We start from the raw sequence: 18,550 nt of genomic DNA on the forward strand, positions 1-18,550 counted from the left end.
GTTCCAGCCTGTCGAACCTGGATTCCTGCTGGATTGCTAGATCTGCCTGAGCGCCTTCCAACTTGTCGAATCTTGTATCGAAGATTTTAATTTTTTCTTTCGTTTCTGCTAGGTCTTCCACCATAATTCTTATCTCTCCTTGGATCTGAGGAATGGTTGACTCACGGATAACTTTAATCTCTTCTTGCAGCCTTTTTACTTGGTTGCCAAGTGCTGCCATCTCTGGTGTTTCTGCCGTCGTCGGTGCACCCTGCCCTGCTGGTGGGTTATTCGTGCGTCTCGCGATTGAGCTGTATAGTGTAGTTTGCCTGTAACGTGCTTCCCTGATTGAAATTCCTTCCAGGTATGCCATTTTTAGTATCTTTTTCATACTTTCGTACTCCGGGCATTGGTTACAATCCGATTCGTGTTCTGAACTGTTACAGTTGATGCAATTCCTAATACACACTTCATCTTCCTCATGTCGTTTACCGCATCTTTTACAGTACGTTTCGTTTAGACCGCATCTCGCGGACGTATGGCCTATACGCCAGCATTTGCGACACCTATAGGGCGTTGGAACTGACACCTGCACCTGGTAACTCATTGCGGCAATCTTTATCCTAGGTGGTATTACGTTTGCGAAGGTGAGTAGGACCGTTTCTGACCAGCTTTGCGGCTCTCCACGACACATTAGGCGTTTGACGTGTGTGACGTCCTGATCTGCCACTGACCTAAGAATGTCTTCTTCACTGTCACTAGTCGGTACCCCGAAGATGACTCCTACTTTATTGCTTGTCGAGCTGTTCGGGAGTGAGGACACCACCGGTCTGCCAGCTATCTCCTTCAAGGATAAAGTCTATTTTACCCGACCAAATTTACTTTATTGTTACTTTACTTTTACTAAATTCAGAGAAGCAAGTATACTGAACTGATCTGTATCTACTTGTAAACTGAATAAATGTTCTGCGTAAATTCCAATGTTGCCAACTGTTGGAATGCAATGTTGCCGTCATTAATTGGTAATATAGATTAAATACGTGTATAGATATTGCAAAATATTTGTATGGAATCATTACTCTGCTAGCTCAGTGGTATAGCATTGGATTGATAAGAAAAAGGATCTAGGTTCAAATCTAGTTGATGGATGTAAATTTATTATTATATGTTTAGTATTCTGTTTATTCAATTGGTTATTAAGTTGATAAAGTGATTCTAGTATTTACTTTAGTAGTATTACGACATTTTATACTCATACATACTATTTTATACTATACATACTTTTTTTTACATCATCATACTATACTATACTATACTATACTATACTATACTATACTATACTATACTATACTATACTATATACTATACTATACTATACTATACTATACTATACTTGAGTTGAGTTATACTATACTCTTTAAGGTATTACTGTTTTGTTTTAAAAATATTAATATGTTGACAAATTTATTAATTGATCTATGATATTAGTTGTTCCGACTATGCAAATGTATTCTGCAGCCCTCGTTCCGCATTTTATGCTCGTCGCAGGGTGTTTTCCATAATATACTATGCATACTACTGTGCACAAAGGATGCTTTGATTTAATTTATTAAAATACTAACAGTTGTATTTTGGTCCATGTTCAATTACCTGTCCATGTTGCTAACTTAAATATAGTTTTTTTCTGTAGGTTGGCATCGATTCCTGTTGCTTCTGGGCAACACCGTTTTCAGTACTTCAAACTACGTTGGTAAACTATTGTTAGACTCTGATTAAGATTTCACATGATCATCTTATAATGCATGTTTTGGTATTCAGATGTTATCTTTGCAGCATAGGAGAACTTTTCATATAGTTATTTTGGAACCGTGACACTAATACCTGCAGAAACTTTGCACAGCTTTTTGGAATTGTTATTCTGGCATAAAATTTCATCCCATCATCTGAGAGTTACGATTCAAGGTGACAAAATAATTGTTTTATTGTGTTGACTATAAAAGCAATAGTTGGTGATCTCACTATATATGAGCGAACTTCTTTGATGAACTACATGATGAATGAAACAATACAGGTTATTTCCTGAATAAATATAGAACCACATATTCTTCATTTATATTGTTTCATTATTTGTAGGTGCTCGTATACTATCCATGGCAAACTGCGGGCTAAACACAAATGGAGCTAAGTTTTTTTATAACACTTTGTTATTGAGAACTTGTGTGTGATTGTAAGAAATAGTAATTAGTGTATAATTAAAAATTTATTATAGCCCCAACACAATAGCTTCATGGCATGCACTCCATATTTAGAAAGATCTACTATGGCATGTCTGTTGTGAAACGGATTGGGTTTGTTGTAACCGATAAAGATGACAGGCCAACTGATGAAGTGAAAATTGTGAAATGTATAATCAAATATGAATGTAGATTTCACTACTAAATTTTTAATTTTTTGCTATGGGCTACAATGTAATTATCTATATGGTGGATATTATGTTGATGGTTGTATCTATTAATGAAATAGTTCTCAGTTATACGTATTTGATTTTGTATTTATTACTTATACAATTTAAACTAATGAATTATTTATTATGTTTTACCTTTCTTGTTTTGGACAAATTATAAACAATCTCAGAAAACACTTGTGTTTGCAACCCTAGATTCTGTTAACTCATCATAGCTAATTGAGTAGCCACCAATACTTGAAAGGTATCTAACACCTAGAAAAGAAAATAGAATATTAATAATGTAGATTACATGTCTGTAGTTGTATTTGTTTGTTTGTTTGACTATGTTTAGAGTGCCTCCACTGTAGTTGTATTTGTATTTTTGAATTTTTGAATCTGTATCAGATGACAGTAGTAGATAGTTTTTCCAGTGTTGTGACTTAATATGTATAATTATGTAATTGCTAGTTTTTATGAATTATTCTTAATTGAATTTATTTGCTTGTTATTTATTTAAATAAATTTAGTTATAATTTAGTATTTAAAAATGAAGTTATTGTGTGTAAATTTTATATATATAGATTTTAAAAATATAACATGCAACAACGAATAATTTCATGTAGCAGACGACATATTGTATTCTTTGTATTTCATTCATTTTTTAAAGTTTGTAGTGTATACATCTGTGTATTGGATAACTTCTTTTTAAGGTAAGTGTTCGTTGTTAATATTTTGGTAATAGAGTAGTGTTATTAGAGTAATTTTTTTTATTTATTTATTATTTATTTGACTATTTAATTACTTAACTTAATTAAACATTACTTTATAAAGTTATTAGTAACTTAATAGGGTCATTCCATGACAAGTCGAATTTTTCCGTCGCAAAAAAAAATAGATTTGCACAATTTTTTTACTGTGGGTTCTTATTGTTATTAAGATTACTTTTGCCAAAGGAAAAATTTTTCCGGTCAGCAGGAGCTGAGGAATAAATCCCCGAAATTTTCCCTTTTTTAATTTTTTAGATGCGTGTTTTTACGATTTATTTAACATTTGGCCTATTAATTTTTTTTAAGAAAAAATAGAAAATAGCGAAAAGAAAGAGAAAATTTTTCTCTTTCTTTTGGTTTGTGTCCGGTAAAAAAAAATTTCTCCCGTCTATCCCAAAAATTGATCCCGAGATTAAAATTTTGATTGAATTTTGACAAAATCTGGCCGCTCGGACGGCCTTCATTTTTTTAAGAGTAATAGAAATGTTTGTAATAAACGACGATAAATAAAAATCCCGCTTTACCCGCTATCAGTTTAAAAGTTACAAATTTTTGAAAACCGTATTTTTTTTGCGGGTTTTCACCGCGCGCGGAGTTGAAGGGGTGCGCGCGGTTTTAACGGGGTTGCGGGGTTTTAACTTAAACTTTCATAATAAAACTAGAGCAGTTATTTTAACTTGTTTTGTTTGAACTAACAAGCAAGAATGTCAAAGTGGTCATTAAATAATTCAGTGGGGCAAAAAAGAGCAATTTCGGCATTGTCCAATTTGTCTAATACTAGTTCTACTAGTATGATCAGCATAGAATTGGAAGATATTGATCAAGAATGTGATGAATTACAATCAAAAAGTGGGAAAAGCATCCCGGAAGGTAAATTGATATGATATTCAGCTACGTAGACTTAATTAACAATGAAACTTAACATTAGGTATTCCAAAAACAACACCTACGAGGCAGTCAAAAGAAGAATCTAATAGCCCATCTTCGTCAAGATTAGGGGGAAAAAAATCATGGGTTTAGATGCATTTTTCTGAGATTGGAGGCAAGCAAAGCAAATACCATTACTGTAAAAGTACCTTTGTTGTTAATGGTACTGGTACGATCACTACGATGTCCAAACACATATATACTAAACATCCCAACAAGATAGATTACACTAATCAAAGTACGTTGGACATTAAGGGCACAGTTGCTTCTAGCGAGAGGGCTTTCAGCGCAGGCAAAGATGTCTTCGGCATCGCCAGAATGAGTCTCAATCCAGAGACAGTTGAAGCGCTCGTTTGTCTAAGATCGTGGTATAGAGCCGGGTTGGTGGGGGAACCAAATCTCGATGAACATTTTGGTAACTAGCTTCCAAATAACAATGATTAAAACTGTGTTTTGTAGTTGGTAGTTAGTTAGTAAGTTAGTTAAAAGAAAAAAATTGCTGCTACATGACAGTTTTTTTTCATTTTATCCAACCAGCGCAATAATTGACCCAAGTGAGAAAGCGCAAAAAAATTTTCATGTAGCAGCAATTTTTTTCTTTTCAACATTTTTCAATAAAAATACATGGAAAAGATAGCTCTTTTCAAGGTCTATCGACTGATGTTTGTGTTTTTTACATGCATGTAATATTTCAGCCGTAATTAATTTTTTTAATTTAAAACTTTTTGCGGGGGGAAGGAAAAAGAACCAAAACTGTCAAACTTTGGGCACATCGTTTGGGTCTTAATATACGGCAAATCAATAAAGTAATACATAATTAAAATACCTCAAAACCTCCAGCATGTTTTGGTGTAAAAATTTACTTAGATAACCATAGTTTTGGTACTATAAATTACAATAATAGTAACCCCTTCCTTACACCCATTATGGCGGCCATTTTGATTACGCGCCTAATTCAAATATAAATGCAATCTACAATTAAAACCTAAATCGAAATCTTTTATGGCAGTGCAGGTAACCAATATCCAATTTCTCTAGACTTAAGCATGAAAAAACACGATAGGCGAACAGAAATAATGTATTTTAAATGTGGCTCCAATTAAAAATTAAAAATTGAGTCATAAAAACTTTATCCATCGCTGCCATGCAATAAAAAATAGTAAAATTAAAGTAAAAAACAATTGATTTATGGAAATGAAAGTGCATCATTTATTGTCCACAACACACATTAAACTACATAAATTGATTCAGTTACTTTAAAGACAATTTACTAAATAAAAATAAAATAATGTAATAAAGTAATTGGTATAACATGATAAATACTTTGATTGTTACCCTTGAGAATTGTTGATAGCTCCTACGATATTAAGAAACAAGGGCCATCCAAAAGAGATTATGTCACCAGAGCTGTGCAGCAAATGGAGCACACAATCAACTTGCTTTTGCTGCACGTCTGCAAAACTGGTACTAGACAGCTCATTTAATGGTGATATTGACAACGTCTGCAATCTCTGTAAAATTAATAAGGGATAGAGTTCACTATTCTTCAACTGCCTAAACACAAATAGCCCAACTGTTTCGGATAGTTACCTGGTTTTCTTTTAAAGGGGTAGAATAATCACATTGAATTACTGATCTAACTAACGTAGTAATGACATCTATTCCCCATCCTCTCAAGCGGTTAAGTGGGTGGATGATGACTTCCAGCAGGTGATTTGTTACAGGACGCCAAAGAACTTCTACCCTGTTCAGATTTACAAGACGAGTTGCCAACAGTTTTGCTACGGCAAAAAGTGAGGGCTCCTGCATTAAATATAGAAGGAGTTCAATCTATTAGAATTCAATCTACTTTTATCCAGATTGAAGTTGTACAAACCCTGTTAGTAAACAAAACTGGTAAAAAAATCTCAGATACAATTAATTAGATTAAAATTATGCCTGTTTGAGAAGGTACCAAACTCTCGTGTCAGTTTATCTAAAAAAGCGAAAAAGCTGAAAAAGTAAAAAAGAGTATTTAAAACAAGTTTTGTACGAGGGAAACATAATATATGAATATGAGATTATGATGAACATGATGATATAAGAATATAATTATACCTTTATCGACAAGTTTCCCAGCCCAAATCTATAAATTCCATCGTTCTCTTCACGAGAGGTCGGCCCTTTTCTAAAAGTAATATATTTATTCATTTTAAATGACAGCAGGCCGCCATTAAAAACGAAAATGACAACAAACGAGGAAAAAAAAACAATTGCCGGTTCAAATGCGACGGCGGCTGCTGATATTTCGGGGTTAGGGGCTAGGGGCCTACCCACCACTGCGTGGCTTGAAAGGATGGTCACGTGACCATCCCACTGAGCCAATGAAGACCCTGGAAATGGTGCCGTTTTCTGGTACGGACCTCTCCGTACGTATTTGGAGACCATGTTGCGTCCAAGTGTCGAGTGCCAGAAGTCCAAGTGTCGGAAAACCTGGAGTCCTTTGGGCAACTAGCCCAAAAGTCCCTATCCCAAGGCCGACACCCAGTGGCGTTTTTACATAGCCTTGAACATGCATTGCATTTCTGTATATTGATTTAAGGAGTTCTTGAACCTCTTTGTTTGATATACCTTCTGTCCAGATTGCAATCAAAATGGAGTTACTACCATGTTACTACGTTCGAAATACAGCTAAGCGGAGCTGTTGAAGAAGTGCTGCTATATGTGTGCAGAAAACTTTGAAAGAAACTCCTTGATTTTGAGTGACAACATTGAAAACTCTCAAGCACCTTTTGAAGAGTCTTGTCCCACATATGCAAGGCAAGTATCACTCAAGAAAATAACCTTGAATGACTCAAACATTTAAAAAATATGTATACTTCTAGCCCGTGTACTTGTCTTCTAAAGACAAAGTATTCGAATTCCATGTTGACACGATCGACAGCGCATTGTGTGATGTGAATGTGATTTAAAAGAAGAATTGTGATTTAGCAAGCGTTGAAAGGGCAGCATTTGACACACCAGAGTCAGGCGTTACCGAAGCCTTCGCAAGATTTAACCATGGAAATGAAAACAGTTAATTAAATAATGGTTGTTTCATTTCGAAAAACAGAGACAAGCCTCGTCAGTCCCACCACCTTGTAGTCGATTTTGACACTATAAAACAACTTTATTTACTAGGTCTCAATTTGAAAGACCTACGGCCTTGGAAGAATTTTTTCCAGAGATGGCATTGCATTGTAAATTTGCCAGTATGGAGAATGTAAACCATTTCAACGTCTCCATCAAGATGGCTAACGTGGAGATCAGACGTTGACGTCCCAAGAAGAAAATACTAATTGTTTGTTCTTATAAACCTCGTTTGATTACTCGGAATTGGCCTACATAAATGTGTGGGAAAATTTCTCGATCAGATTACTGAAAAAGCCTTTGGTTACTAAGACGGGCTAACTGTCCTCTCCTCAACTTCCAAGAATGACAGCAGTTACACCCAAGGTCACTCAAGCCAGAAAACGGATGGACGTTTTATGACTTTATTTTACTTGAGTAAGCATGTAAGTTCGGCTTGTTCCATAAAGGAAGGAGTATCAAATTGATTCTTACGAAACTGACGAATATTCAAAATATCTTCCATCATCATACTGAAACCGAGCTAATCATCTGTTTCACCCAGATTACCATTGTATATGTTCCACATATGATATGAAGCGGAAACATGAGATTCTTCAGGCGAAAAATTTACCGAGGCTCTTTATTTTACCTACTTATTTGGTCTTATTGGTAGAGATAAAAAACCACATTACTTTTCTCGCCAGTAATGTGGTACCGTAAATTCAATAATTCTCCAGTTGGGACATTGCATTTTTAAGAAGTGATCTGTAATGAAGGGTGATGAGTAATAGCCAAGGATGAAAAGATAATAATCGAGACCAGATCAAGGATATCTAGATTTACAGGTTCCTATTTCAAACTAGATTCAAAATAAATCACAAATTAAAAAGATTGGCTTTCACCACACTAGTTTTAACGTCATTTCATAAACAAGGGAAGTGAAACTAATCAATGGCTTAAAGTTTCTCTACCATCAAGAAAACAAAAAAGATCTTGTAAAAACAAAAATTTCTTTTTAAATTTTCGTTCAAAGAGAAGCTGAATAGACAGGTAAAACTGCAAGCTGGTACGTTTATTAACAGGCCGCTATGTTGACCGGAAAGCTCGTCAAATGCAAGAAAATGACTAGACATTTTAATCACGTGCTGGGCAAGGGTCCAATGACAAAAGACCACGTGATGCTGAAAATATACAGGGCAAAAAAAAGTCATTCTGGGCACCAATCATCGTATCGTGACCCGTATCGCACCATATTACCAAACTACCCAAGTTTTTAAATATGTAAATGTTATTGCTGCTGTCGGGTTTTTTAATTATTTAGATTTTGACAGAAATAAACTGCTGAAGTGAGTGGATATTGGTTTATAATTTTCGTATTTTCAAGAATTATGCGTAGACGTACAACAAACGCGATAAAAAACTTTAGGGTTTATTCGCGATTTTTTTAGTTAGTTATGTTACTTATCCACTAGGTGTCGTCAATAGCTGAGAGAATTCCATATCACTTACGGCCATACCGTAGATTTGGCGACACTGTCGGAGACAGGGGGCTTTACCTCATGTCTTACGAGGACAAGTAGGAAAGCCCAGAAGGAGGAGAAGTGGGACGTGACTCTTACCTGGTAGGCGGGAGAGGAAGGTATGAGTACCTGATCAGCTGTAGAAGTGCATATATTTTATGTGGGTTGTTGTTTCGTTTTCTGAAGCAAATAGAAAGTTTGCAATTCCAACGTATCATTCGGCACCAGTACGCTGAACAAGACGGTTCCCTACATCACAACGCTTTGAAATACCCAAAGGGTCTTTTGATCAGCTGACTAAATTTCGTCTGTTGACTCTGATCCAAGTTCTACCAACGAGGGAAACCGTCGAGAAAGCTACACATTTTCTCCAAGTTGGAAAATACCTGAGGGGTTTGCTGTTTTCCTGTATCATTCCTTAATTTCCAGAGGTAAGTTTCTTTGTTTATTGAAGGTTTCATTTATTGTCAAACGTATTTCAATGTAGATTACGCAACCTCAGAACGGTATTTGTTACTGTACATGGCAGCTTTGATGTAAAATTTTCAGGGTCAAGCTAGTTTCATTTGGTAGAGTGCAGTTTTCTATTTACATTCATGACGTTACAAAACATGTGATATAAAAGCCAATGTAGATTTTACGGATGATTTATTTGTGTTATGTTAAATAAAAAGTCTTACATTCAAGCTTAACATTAGGGGGGGGGGGTAGTTACGTGATGTAAATAGGCCAGGTAAATTTTCTGTGGTAGATCTCTAGAGACGATGAGGATAAATATCCCCCCTTTTTCCCTCTTGGCTTACATTTTTCTTAAGAAAAACTGAAAAAGAAGCCTCCAGATAGCATCGGTTTTGTTTCTTTTGTTGTATGCCCTATTTTTGCTTCCAGAAAACTTTCTAATTTGAGAGTCGAAATTGTGAGGCCTTGGGCTATACTTTACTTTACTCAGTAATTTCGGTGTTTGCAAATCGTCTCTGGAAGCTGTCCATAATCATTTTGTCTAGTCGTGATGTCATTCGATTTGCGTTCGTCGTGTCTTCATGACAGTTATATTCTTCAAAAGATTTTACAAAGCTTAACCGATGACTGAAGTTAACTACCTGTAAGAGAGAAGAAGAAAAAAGAACGAAAATTGGACTAGAGTGGAAGTAGAACATATGGCAGGTGTTTTCGTCGCAAACGTATCGTGAATCTAAATAGTCCCAGATGTAACGCGAATATGTCGACCAAACAGCTTTCCTCACACATCAATCGGTTAATTCATTAAATGCGTCAATAAGGTCGTCGACTTCTATCAGGATCCTGTTATGACGTCTTTGAACTTTTTTTACGTTATTCATGTCGGTAAAAAAATACGTGCGTTGCAACTGGCAAACTAATTTGTTATACACACATTTGCTCAGTTGTGCTAGCAGACTTCACATTTACTTATCGTTCCTATTCCTTTCCTGTTTATTCAATTCAATTGGAACTTTGAATATTGAAACAGCTGTGAGTCTGTTACCGTATGCCAGTTGTAATGCACGAGTGCTTTATTCCCAAATTCAGAATGTCACCCAGGTTTTGTGATTAGGTTTGATATTAGTTTATCAATATCCAAATTCTATTCTAATGATCAAACCTACATAATCTAAGAAAATGTGTCAACAGCTATGAAAGTAAACGGGAAAAGCGAGTAACGTCTGTCTGTCGCCAAATCAAAGACATCAAAGAAACGTTAAGATTAATTAATTGTTTCATTTAAGTGACGCACGTAGTGTAATATCCTGCACCTATAGAGATAACGCCCACGTGGATTTAGTTGGTCAATGTCGTGATTTCCATAGCCTTGGTCACGGCAGCGTGAAATGTTTTTGGGCCAAAGAGAAAGTTCGTGTCCGTAAACACTTTACTAAAGTACTGATAACAATTAGCATTGACAACTTTAAGCGAGTTTCATAAACCTTTCAACCCAATCTGCCTTCAACCAGCCGAAACGTATTTGAAGTATTGTTAGCCGAATCTAGTGGTTCCAACCACTCAACAGGAAACCGCAAAGAAATAAATGGTTTCATGGTGAAAGAAAAACGATTGTCAATCTCAGTTTCAGTCATAGAATTTGTGTGCAACCGTTAGACTTTTGTTGAGGAAAGGGGATGTGGGAGACAGCGTATCGACATTGTGTTCAGGGTTGAATGTAAATCATGTAATGTCCGCGATTTCGAATTTATCAAGCCAGGAAACTTTCTATCTCTCTCGTAATGTACTGCGATTTCCCAATATTTCCATTTTCCCCCTAATTAGAATCTCGGTTGAGAAATCAGTTCCTCACCACTGTTTGTGCTTTCGTAAGAGGCAACACGAGTAAAATACCGATATCTAATTAGATAATCGAGAAGTGTCTTCTTTGATTTTCAGGACATGTCATTGGGGCTCTTTCCAGGTCGTTCAATGAGGTTTCTCGTGACCTAATGGAGACGATGAACTGAGAGCTCGCAACCTTTTCTATTCAGAGCTCGGGAGCTGACGTGCTGCGTGTCACGTCGCACTTGGGTAATGGTTCCAAAGTCTCGTGCCCAATGAAAACCGCTGAGGTTCAACACGAGATTTTAAAATGGGATGTCGATTGGATTCACGATTGCGCGCCAGGGCCATGCCTGGTCAGTACGCCAGTACTCATTCGATGTTGGCGTGCTGTTGCTTGGATAGAAAGTGTAATCTTGAGGTCATCTTGGGGTATCAATGAAGTAGCTCTATCCGTAAAAGAAACGTTTGTAAATAATCCACCAGAGGCTCCCTCGCATAGATCCCATGGTGGTTGAGTACATCTGCTGAACTCACTCAGCTTGAGTCGCAGCATCTTTTTTACACTTGTTAATCTTGGAAGCTCAGCGACGACGAAACAGAGGGGAGGGCGTTTACATTTCTTTGCAGGGAAGTCGATAACATAACATGAAAATAAGGTCGTCTCTCGTCTTGTAGTTAATGTAGCCTTTCAGTTCTTGGTCACCACGAGTGCCGAGTGTTTTCGTGCTACAATAATCTCATAGAAAGCTGAGATCTCAGTTGCGGTGCTTTTTAGTGTTTACTTGATTGCCCAGCAATCTCGTGTCGCACACGATTTCGATGATTGCGCACCACAACGTCAAAAATACAATATAATAAGCTTCAACGGCGTACCATTAGCGGAATTAATTTGCAATGATTACCAAGTAGGTCTCACCGTGACAGTGGTTTCATTCTTCTTCCACCATTTTATGTTTTAGGGTTTAATTGCTGACTGATGTGTTTTTGAATTGCTCATTTGATCCATGATATCTTGATGATCAAAAAGGTTTTTGTTTACTTTTGAAATACTTCGTAATAGATGTATCGATGTGTGTACAAGTTCATATGTCGCAAAGACATTACATATAGAAAAAAGTGCAGTTAAAGTGCAACTCGTAATTTCAAAAGAAAGAGCTTTTTTTTCACTAGGTGACAATCATTTTGATTGATAGGATTTACCGATAGCTGCAAATAGAAACTTCAGTTCAGTGTGTCCAATCTAAAAATGTAGATAATGCCCATATTGGCATTGTTGTCCCGATCACTAGAAGATAAATTAGTCTGGTACTTGCCTTCCCACTGCACGAGCTGGCGATTACGTATCTCTTTCGATTTCTTGTTTGTGTAATACTTTCGATGAAGTTATTTTGTCTCCAGTATTTATAGTATAATATCTGCTCATCCGTTCATTAAGTTTTCACCGTTCGGAAACCCATTTTGAAAACTTGCAAGTAAATTTCGTAGTAGTCTCTGTTACAACTCTTGTTTTACACTTCCAGGTTCTATGCAATCGAGTTAACGAGTGATAAATTCATGTTAAAATTTAACAGATACATTTTTTGTTTTGTTTTGTTTATCATAGGTGCTTTAAAATGTGCCCACTGTGGCCTTTGCATATCATCTTGCTCTACGTCTTGTGTGTGGCTCCGCTGCTGTTGATGGCTCAGCATGTCCATGTTACTAAACCGAATCAACAACCCAAGCAACTGAAGGTTGTCTTTGGCCCGGAATTGAGCGAAAAAATCACCGAAGGCGAGACCAAGATTATCGAATTCCAGATAGCCAACATGGATGATTTTGATGACAGAGGATCATTAGAAGTTGAAGTGTCATCGGTTCATCCAGATATAGCTTCCGTCCAATATGTTGGAGATACAAAGGATTTCTCGCCCAACACAAACTGGACCGGTAGCTTCAACTTAACCGCCCGTTTTCTGGGTTATACCCAAGTAGTTGTCAGGTTATGGGGAAATATATCCACCAATCGGGTTGCTGACAAAGAAGTTGTTGCCCAGTCTGAACCTGCCAAAGTGGCTGTAATTCGTTCCCACAGAGCCGTTGACAAGGCGTTCATCTACACCATAGCAATTCTCGTATCAGTGGCTTTTATCAACATGGGCTGCATGCTGGACTTAGAGATTGTCAAGGCAACGCTAAAGAAACCCATTGGACCAGCTATCGGCTTTTGTTGCCAATATATTTTTATGCCTTTGGTATTATTATTTGCTTTTTGTTGAAATTAATTAATTAAAATCGTTTCCCAGGTGTTGACTAATCTCTTTTATCCCTATAGTGTGCTTACGGATTGGCCAAACTTCTGCTGGCGAATAATGTGGCACTTCAATTGGGCTTGTTTGTCACTGGATGTAGTCCAGGAGGCGGGGGTTCTAACTTGTGGACCTATATCTTGGGTGGCAATCTTCACCTCAGCGTTACCATGACGTTTCTTAGTACTTTAGCAGCATTTGGTATGTATTGAAATAATGTAAGTTTATGCTATAACACTTGTTTTAATCTTACGATATCTCTGGTTGCGAACAGCAATGATGCCATTTTGGACCATGACGCTTGGCCGTTTAATTTTTGCGGAAGGCCATATCGTTGTCCCTTACCGCAACATCGCCACTTTAGCCGGCGGGCTAGTTATTCCGTTGATGGTGAGTACTCAAACTTAACTTACTAGACATTTTTTTTTTCCAATTCTAATTGCATCTGTTTGTTGTTTAGGTTGGTCTGTTGATTCGCCGCCTTTTTCCCAGGGTTGCAGACTGTTTAGCCAAAGCCCTGAAACCTCTTGCTGGCATATTTATTTGCGTAATTGTTGTTTTTGGCATTTACGCCAATCTGTATATGCTTCAGCTATTAGACACTATGGTAAGCAGGCTAAATTGTTAGTATAATCAAAATACGTTGCTTGAAAAATAATAATTTTCTTCCAGGTGTTGTTATCTGCAACATGCTTGGTCCTCCTTGGCTACGCTTTCGGTGGAACGGCAGCCGCTGTTATGCGCCAATCCTGGCCTGATGCCCTCACCATTGCAGTGGAGACGGGTATCCAGAACACGGGGATTGCCATATTCATTCTGCGCGTTACTCTGGAACAACCAGAGGCCGACATCAATACAGTGGTTCCAGTTGCGGTGGCCATCATGACTCCAGTTCCGCTTTTTATACTCTGGGTGCTGCAAAAATGTGTGCTGTCAAGATTTGGCATTTGTGTTGCTAAAAATGCCGAAGAGAAAATTTGTCCCGTCGCGTGCATCGAGGAGGGACAGCAGCACAACAGTGCCAGTGTTGAGAAGCTTCTCCCGAATAACAATGATATGCCTGTCAATTGTAAGGGATTAGCGATCAACTGATAGAATCTTTTATCTCAGTTTGCAATTAAAGAGGAGGAAGCTACTACGTAGATCAAAGTCGAACGGATTCTTTGTCATTTGTAATGATAAAATAGTGCGCAAGCTTATTCTTCACCCCTTTTTTTCTAATCCGTTAATTCCATCGGTGTAATGTCGTTCGATCACGCAGTCGTTTATAAAGGGTGAATAATTGAAAAAATCTCTAGATTTCAGTATTTGAACGTTAAATCGTGTGAAAGAAATACCAAACGTTGATGTCGGTTTGTAATACTTCCACATGTACCTATGCTAAAAGAAAATTCTGTTAACACATTCATAATGAAACCCTTCGAGTTTTGTACGCGAAAAGTTCGGCAAAGGAAGTTCGACAATTAGCCCTCTTTAATGGAATCAAGGACGCCGTCCCACATTTCTCGTTTCATTTTGGTGTCGGGTTTTCTTGGGAGTTCAAAAATATAGCCTCTGGCAACTTGATTTCTGTGTTCGCCTGTCATTAAGATAACTTCTTAAGCCATTTTGATAATTTTTGGTTGAGACAAATTAGAAAATGTTTAATAGACGGGTAATATATATTCTTAGGGAGAACAAGCAATGGGTTACACTGCATCTACGGAAGTCAAATGTTAAACCAATGGAAGAAACAGTATCCAAAATCAAAAACTGAAGCAAGGCTATATCATGTATTCCTGAAAGAATGGCAGGAAAAAAAATTAGCAGCACACAAGCAAAGATAATTAGGCGCTATGAATTCCCAATCTGAAAATATCATGTTGCAAGAAAAATGTATCACTAATAGGTTTCAAAACAAATGTTTGAGAAAATGAATGGGGTGGGTCATCATCCGTTTTCAACTGTCCCAGAACATTGATTAGAATTCCTCCATCAAACATAGGCTGACAATCAACTTTAGTGATGATGTGCTGAATCTTCTGGAAAGTTAAGCTCTAGAACACAGTGAAATATGGAAAATTTTGAATTTATCAGCCGATTCAGTTCTGGAACACATCAAATGTACTTACATTAAACTTCTCCATTATATTATGAGCTCCTTGTATTTGAATTCCTTCGAAGGTCATGAGGGAAGTTTCTGCCTGCATAATACAAAAATAGCAAAAAAAAATCTTCTCCTCAATGGATAGATTCATATTTACATTGTAAAAGTTGATCAAGGTTCCAAAATTTCTTTCGTCGAAAGTAGAATAGTACTGCTGAGCAAACGCTTGTCCAATGGCATCATACTGTGGATTTAAGGCCATTTGTGGAGAGAATCAATATGAATCTAACGCGAATCGCTGTCACAAAAAAAAAGACGCCCTGATAAATTCTAGATTGAATCTTTTCTGCGGACTTCACGAAACTTCGAACACCACTCGGACAAACGTTGCCTGCGTGTAGTCAACTCGGGAACTTTGCTGAGTAGTCGCTGTACTGACTACTGTCTGACTTAACAAAGTTGTTGCCAAATTTACAACATGGCCGGCACACGTTTCCAACTTTTGTCTACATTTTCAAGTAAGGAAAATGCACAGATGAAAATAGTAGTAAATGTATTAGTTTTTTAGATACAGAAGTATTAACGCTTGATTGTTGCAGGGCAGTTCAGTTCATTAAATAACGTGACCACTGTTCAACCAAAGATTCGGATCGACGAAATTCGTGGGAGACGTCTGTCTATTTTCGATAAAGAACACAAGAGACAACAAGATTTAATCCCGCGTTTGGAGAAAATAGAAGTCACGTATGAAGGATTGAATGATGAAAAAACAACTCTTGTTATGAATAAAGGAGTTTCTACTCCATACAATTGTGCCCAGCGTAAGCGGTTTTCAAACCAAGTCAGCTCTTGTGGATCTTAATTTATGAATTCTTTTTGTCGCAGATATCAATGAACAACTGTTGAAGAGGTCAGTTGTTGCCGAAGTCAATGGAGAAATTTGGGATATGCACCGTGCTATACCAGCTGATTGTACATTAAAGCTGTTACATATGAAACCAGAAGATCCTCACCAGGCAACACTAGTCAATAAAGCTTTTTGGCGAAGCTGCAGTTTCCTATTAGGAGCCATTGTTGAAAGTGCATTTCAAGATGAAATTTCTGTTTGTCTTCATAGCTTTCCACCTGCTAATGGTAAATTTTGCTTCATTATTCTTAAAATCCGAGATCTAATAATGTGTGGAAAATTCTAAAAATCTAGTACGTAGTGGAAGTTTTGTATATGATGTACAACTGAACCTTAATGATTGGGTACCAAGCCAGGTGAATATTTCATAAATCATTACATTTTTCTATATAATTATGACATAATATTGCTCTAATGTCAGTTATAATGTAGACTTGCTTTCTAAATAGTAAAAATTATAAAGAGCTAATAAGCATCATGTTTCATCTTGCAGAATGATCTTCGACAGATAGCAGCATCTTTTCAGAAGTTTGTGAGGCAAGATCATATTTTTCAACGGTTGGATGTTGATTCTTCCGTGGCGTTGAAAATGTTTGAAGACAACGCTTTCAAAGCCGAGCAAATCCCACATATTGCCACGAAGTCTAGTACAGGCCGTTCCGTTACGGTTTATAGAGTCGGTATGTTTTGGATACAATCTTGTAAAAATTATTATGAAAAGGTATGCAATCCCAGTAATAATTTAAACATAACCCAAGGTGATCATATCGATATCAGTCGCGGACCCATGATCGCATCATCCTCCTTGGTTGGTCGGTGTTCTATAGCAGCGGTTTGTAAAAATTTTTATTTTATTATTTTTTCGAAAACTTGAAAACGATAATAACTTTCTTTGTGCTTATTTCGTTTTTTTAGATTCATAAGCTAAATTCCAAACTTTACCGCTTTCAAGGAGTGGCTCTGCCGTCGGAAATCCACGTAATCTTAGAATAGAAAATTAAATGGTCGAAATCTTAATTATCATAATTCATTTTTACAGATAAACCACTTTGCTTTTTCAGTACTCGAGTCCCGTGCACGAAAACTGGCAAGTTCGAATCCAAAAATACAATTCGACTAATTTTTCGTATTAACTTCGTTTATTATTATTATTCTGTTTTTTGTGTGCGCTTTTTCAGAATCCCGCAAGGACTCCTGAGCTGAAGTCGAATTGATGAGAAACCAACGTGGAAAGAATCTTGATTGTCTTGGATATGGGCAAGAACGTATAGTTGATAACTGAAAATTGTATCTTCATCGATAATAAAAGCAGTAAGCTACTGTGGATAAACAGGATGCCCTAGATGTATTCAGACAAATGTGCGCGATCGATATGATGGTGGGTTTTGTGTGAGGGGGCTTGCTGCTCACATGTAAATTCGTTATGCATACAGATTGACTTTACAAACGTTTTGCATCATATTGATTGAAATACATCTAGCTACTCGCACGATATTTATTTTATTTTTTTATATGAATACTCGTTTTTTTTTTCATAAAATTTTTTGTAATTTGTGTTGGCAAGGAACTCCTATTCGCCAATGGTTCCTCAAACAGCTGATGTATACCAAAGACAAAGTGAGAAACAATTTGATTATCTGCTTAAGTTTAAAAGCGTTTCCATTGCCATACTCTTCTTTTCTACTAACGTTCTCAAGCAAGTGATCGAATTTAGTTGTTAAATGCTCCGATTAAAGTGTAGTATACTTTATGTCTGCATTCTTTTTATCATAGAGTAAAAAGTTCAAGCAAATCTCTAAATTCACAGAAAAATATGAGGATTGTGCTGTGCAAACTTGTAGAATTCGTCTGCATTCTATTTCATTCTATTTCTATTCTTCAGAATTCATACTGCAGATCTAAATCTGTACATGCAATGCTTAGCTTTAACTTCCGTTTTTTAAATAGCTTTAGAATTTATTTCAATCATTTAATAATCCTGCCATGCCATCTAGTGACAATATATATAAGCCCGACATTTTGTACAAAAAAAAATTAGGCTTAAAATTTAGATTCTGAATTAGATGAAACAAACCTGCTTTAATCAAAATTAACGCTGATTCCGAATAAAATATTAGTTTTCCTACCGATTAAGTGATTTTAAGGTGGGAAGGTAAAGTTAAAGTTGGTAAGCTTACAGCACTTGGTTTTCTTTGATTTTAAAAACGATCAGCCCAACGTTAAAAAGAACTTGCGTTTCGTGATTGTGGTTCAA

The 18,550-nt window shown here is 36.7% G+C and overlaps 3 protein-coding genes and 1 long non-coding RNA gene across 7 annotated transcripts; 2 read left to right on the top strand and 2 right to left on the bottom strand.

The window, feature by feature from the left end:
* Window positions 1–1,356: 1,356 nt before the first annotated feature.
* LOC123469594 lies at window positions 1,357–2,088 on the top strand. Its single transcript, XR_006642780.1, has 2 exons — window positions 1,357–1,729; window positions 1,798–2,088. It is a non-coding gene; the product is annotated as an uncharacterized LOC123469594 (long non-coding RNA).
* Window positions 2,089–5,304: 3,216 nt separating this feature from the next.
* LOC123470082 (protein MON2 homolog) lies at window positions 5,305–6,405 on the bottom strand. 4 transcript variants are annotated; one of them, XR_006643574.1, is made up of 4 exons: window positions 6,217–6,405; window positions 5,996–6,111; window positions 5,710–5,922; window positions 5,305–5,630 (listed from the first exon to the last, which is right to left on the bottom strand). XR_006643574.1 is itself a non-coding variant. In XM_045169713.1 (3 exons), exons 1-3 carry the CDS (start codon window positions 6,307–6,309, stop codon window positions 5,451–5,453), a joined length of 486 nt encoding a protein of 161 aa, XP_045025648.1. In that variant the 5' UTR covers window positions 6,310–6,405; the 3' UTR covers window positions 5,305–5,450. The 4 variants fall into 4 exon arrangements, 1 of the variants encoding a protein (XP_045025648.1); XR_006643575.1 differs by having other exon boundaries at window positions 5,996–6,094; window positions 6,217–6,404; XR_006643573.1 differs by having other exon boundaries at window positions 5,996–6,392.
* Window positions 6,406–11,567: 5,162 nt separating this feature from the next.
* Window positions 11,568–17,788, top strand: LOC116916063. Its single transcript, XM_045169710.1, has 14 exons — window positions 11,568–11,920; window positions 12,619–13,249; window positions 13,330–13,504; window positions 13,578–13,693; window positions 13,764–13,910; window positions 13,976–14,372; window positions 15,989–16,210; window positions 16,275–16,523; window positions 16,591–16,652; window positions 16,790–16,976; window positions 17,055–17,128; window positions 17,212–17,274; window positions 17,336–17,387; window positions 17,475–17,788. The coding sequence occupies exons 1-14, from the start codon at window positions 11,910–11,912 to the stop codon at window positions 17,492–17,494; spliced, it is 2,406 nt and encodes an 801-aa protein (XP_045025645.1). The 5' UTR covers window positions 11,568–11,909; the 3' UTR covers window positions 17,495–17,788.
* LOC116916064 (probable nuclear transport factor 2) lies at window positions 15,057–15,833 on the bottom strand. Its single transcript, XM_032921244.2, has 3 exons — window positions 15,547–15,833; window positions 15,415–15,486; window positions 15,057–15,339 (listed from the first exon to the last, which is right to left on the bottom strand). The coding sequence occupies exons 1-3, from the start codon at window positions 15,649–15,651 to the stop codon at window positions 15,130–15,132; spliced, it is 387 nt and encodes a 128-aa protein (XP_032777135.1). The 5' UTR covers window positions 15,652–15,833; the 3' UTR covers window positions 15,057–15,129.
* Window positions 17,789–18,550: the final 762 nt, after the last annotated feature.

This window comes from Daphnia magna, linkage group LG2, assembly GCF_020631705.1.
Source record: "Daphnia magna isolate NIES linkage group LG2, ASM2063170v1.1, whole genome shotgun sequence".
In the NCBI taxonomy this organism is placed as follows: domain Eukaryota; kingdom Metazoa; phylum Arthropoda; class Branchiopoda; order Diplostraca; family Daphniidae; genus Daphnia; species Daphnia magna.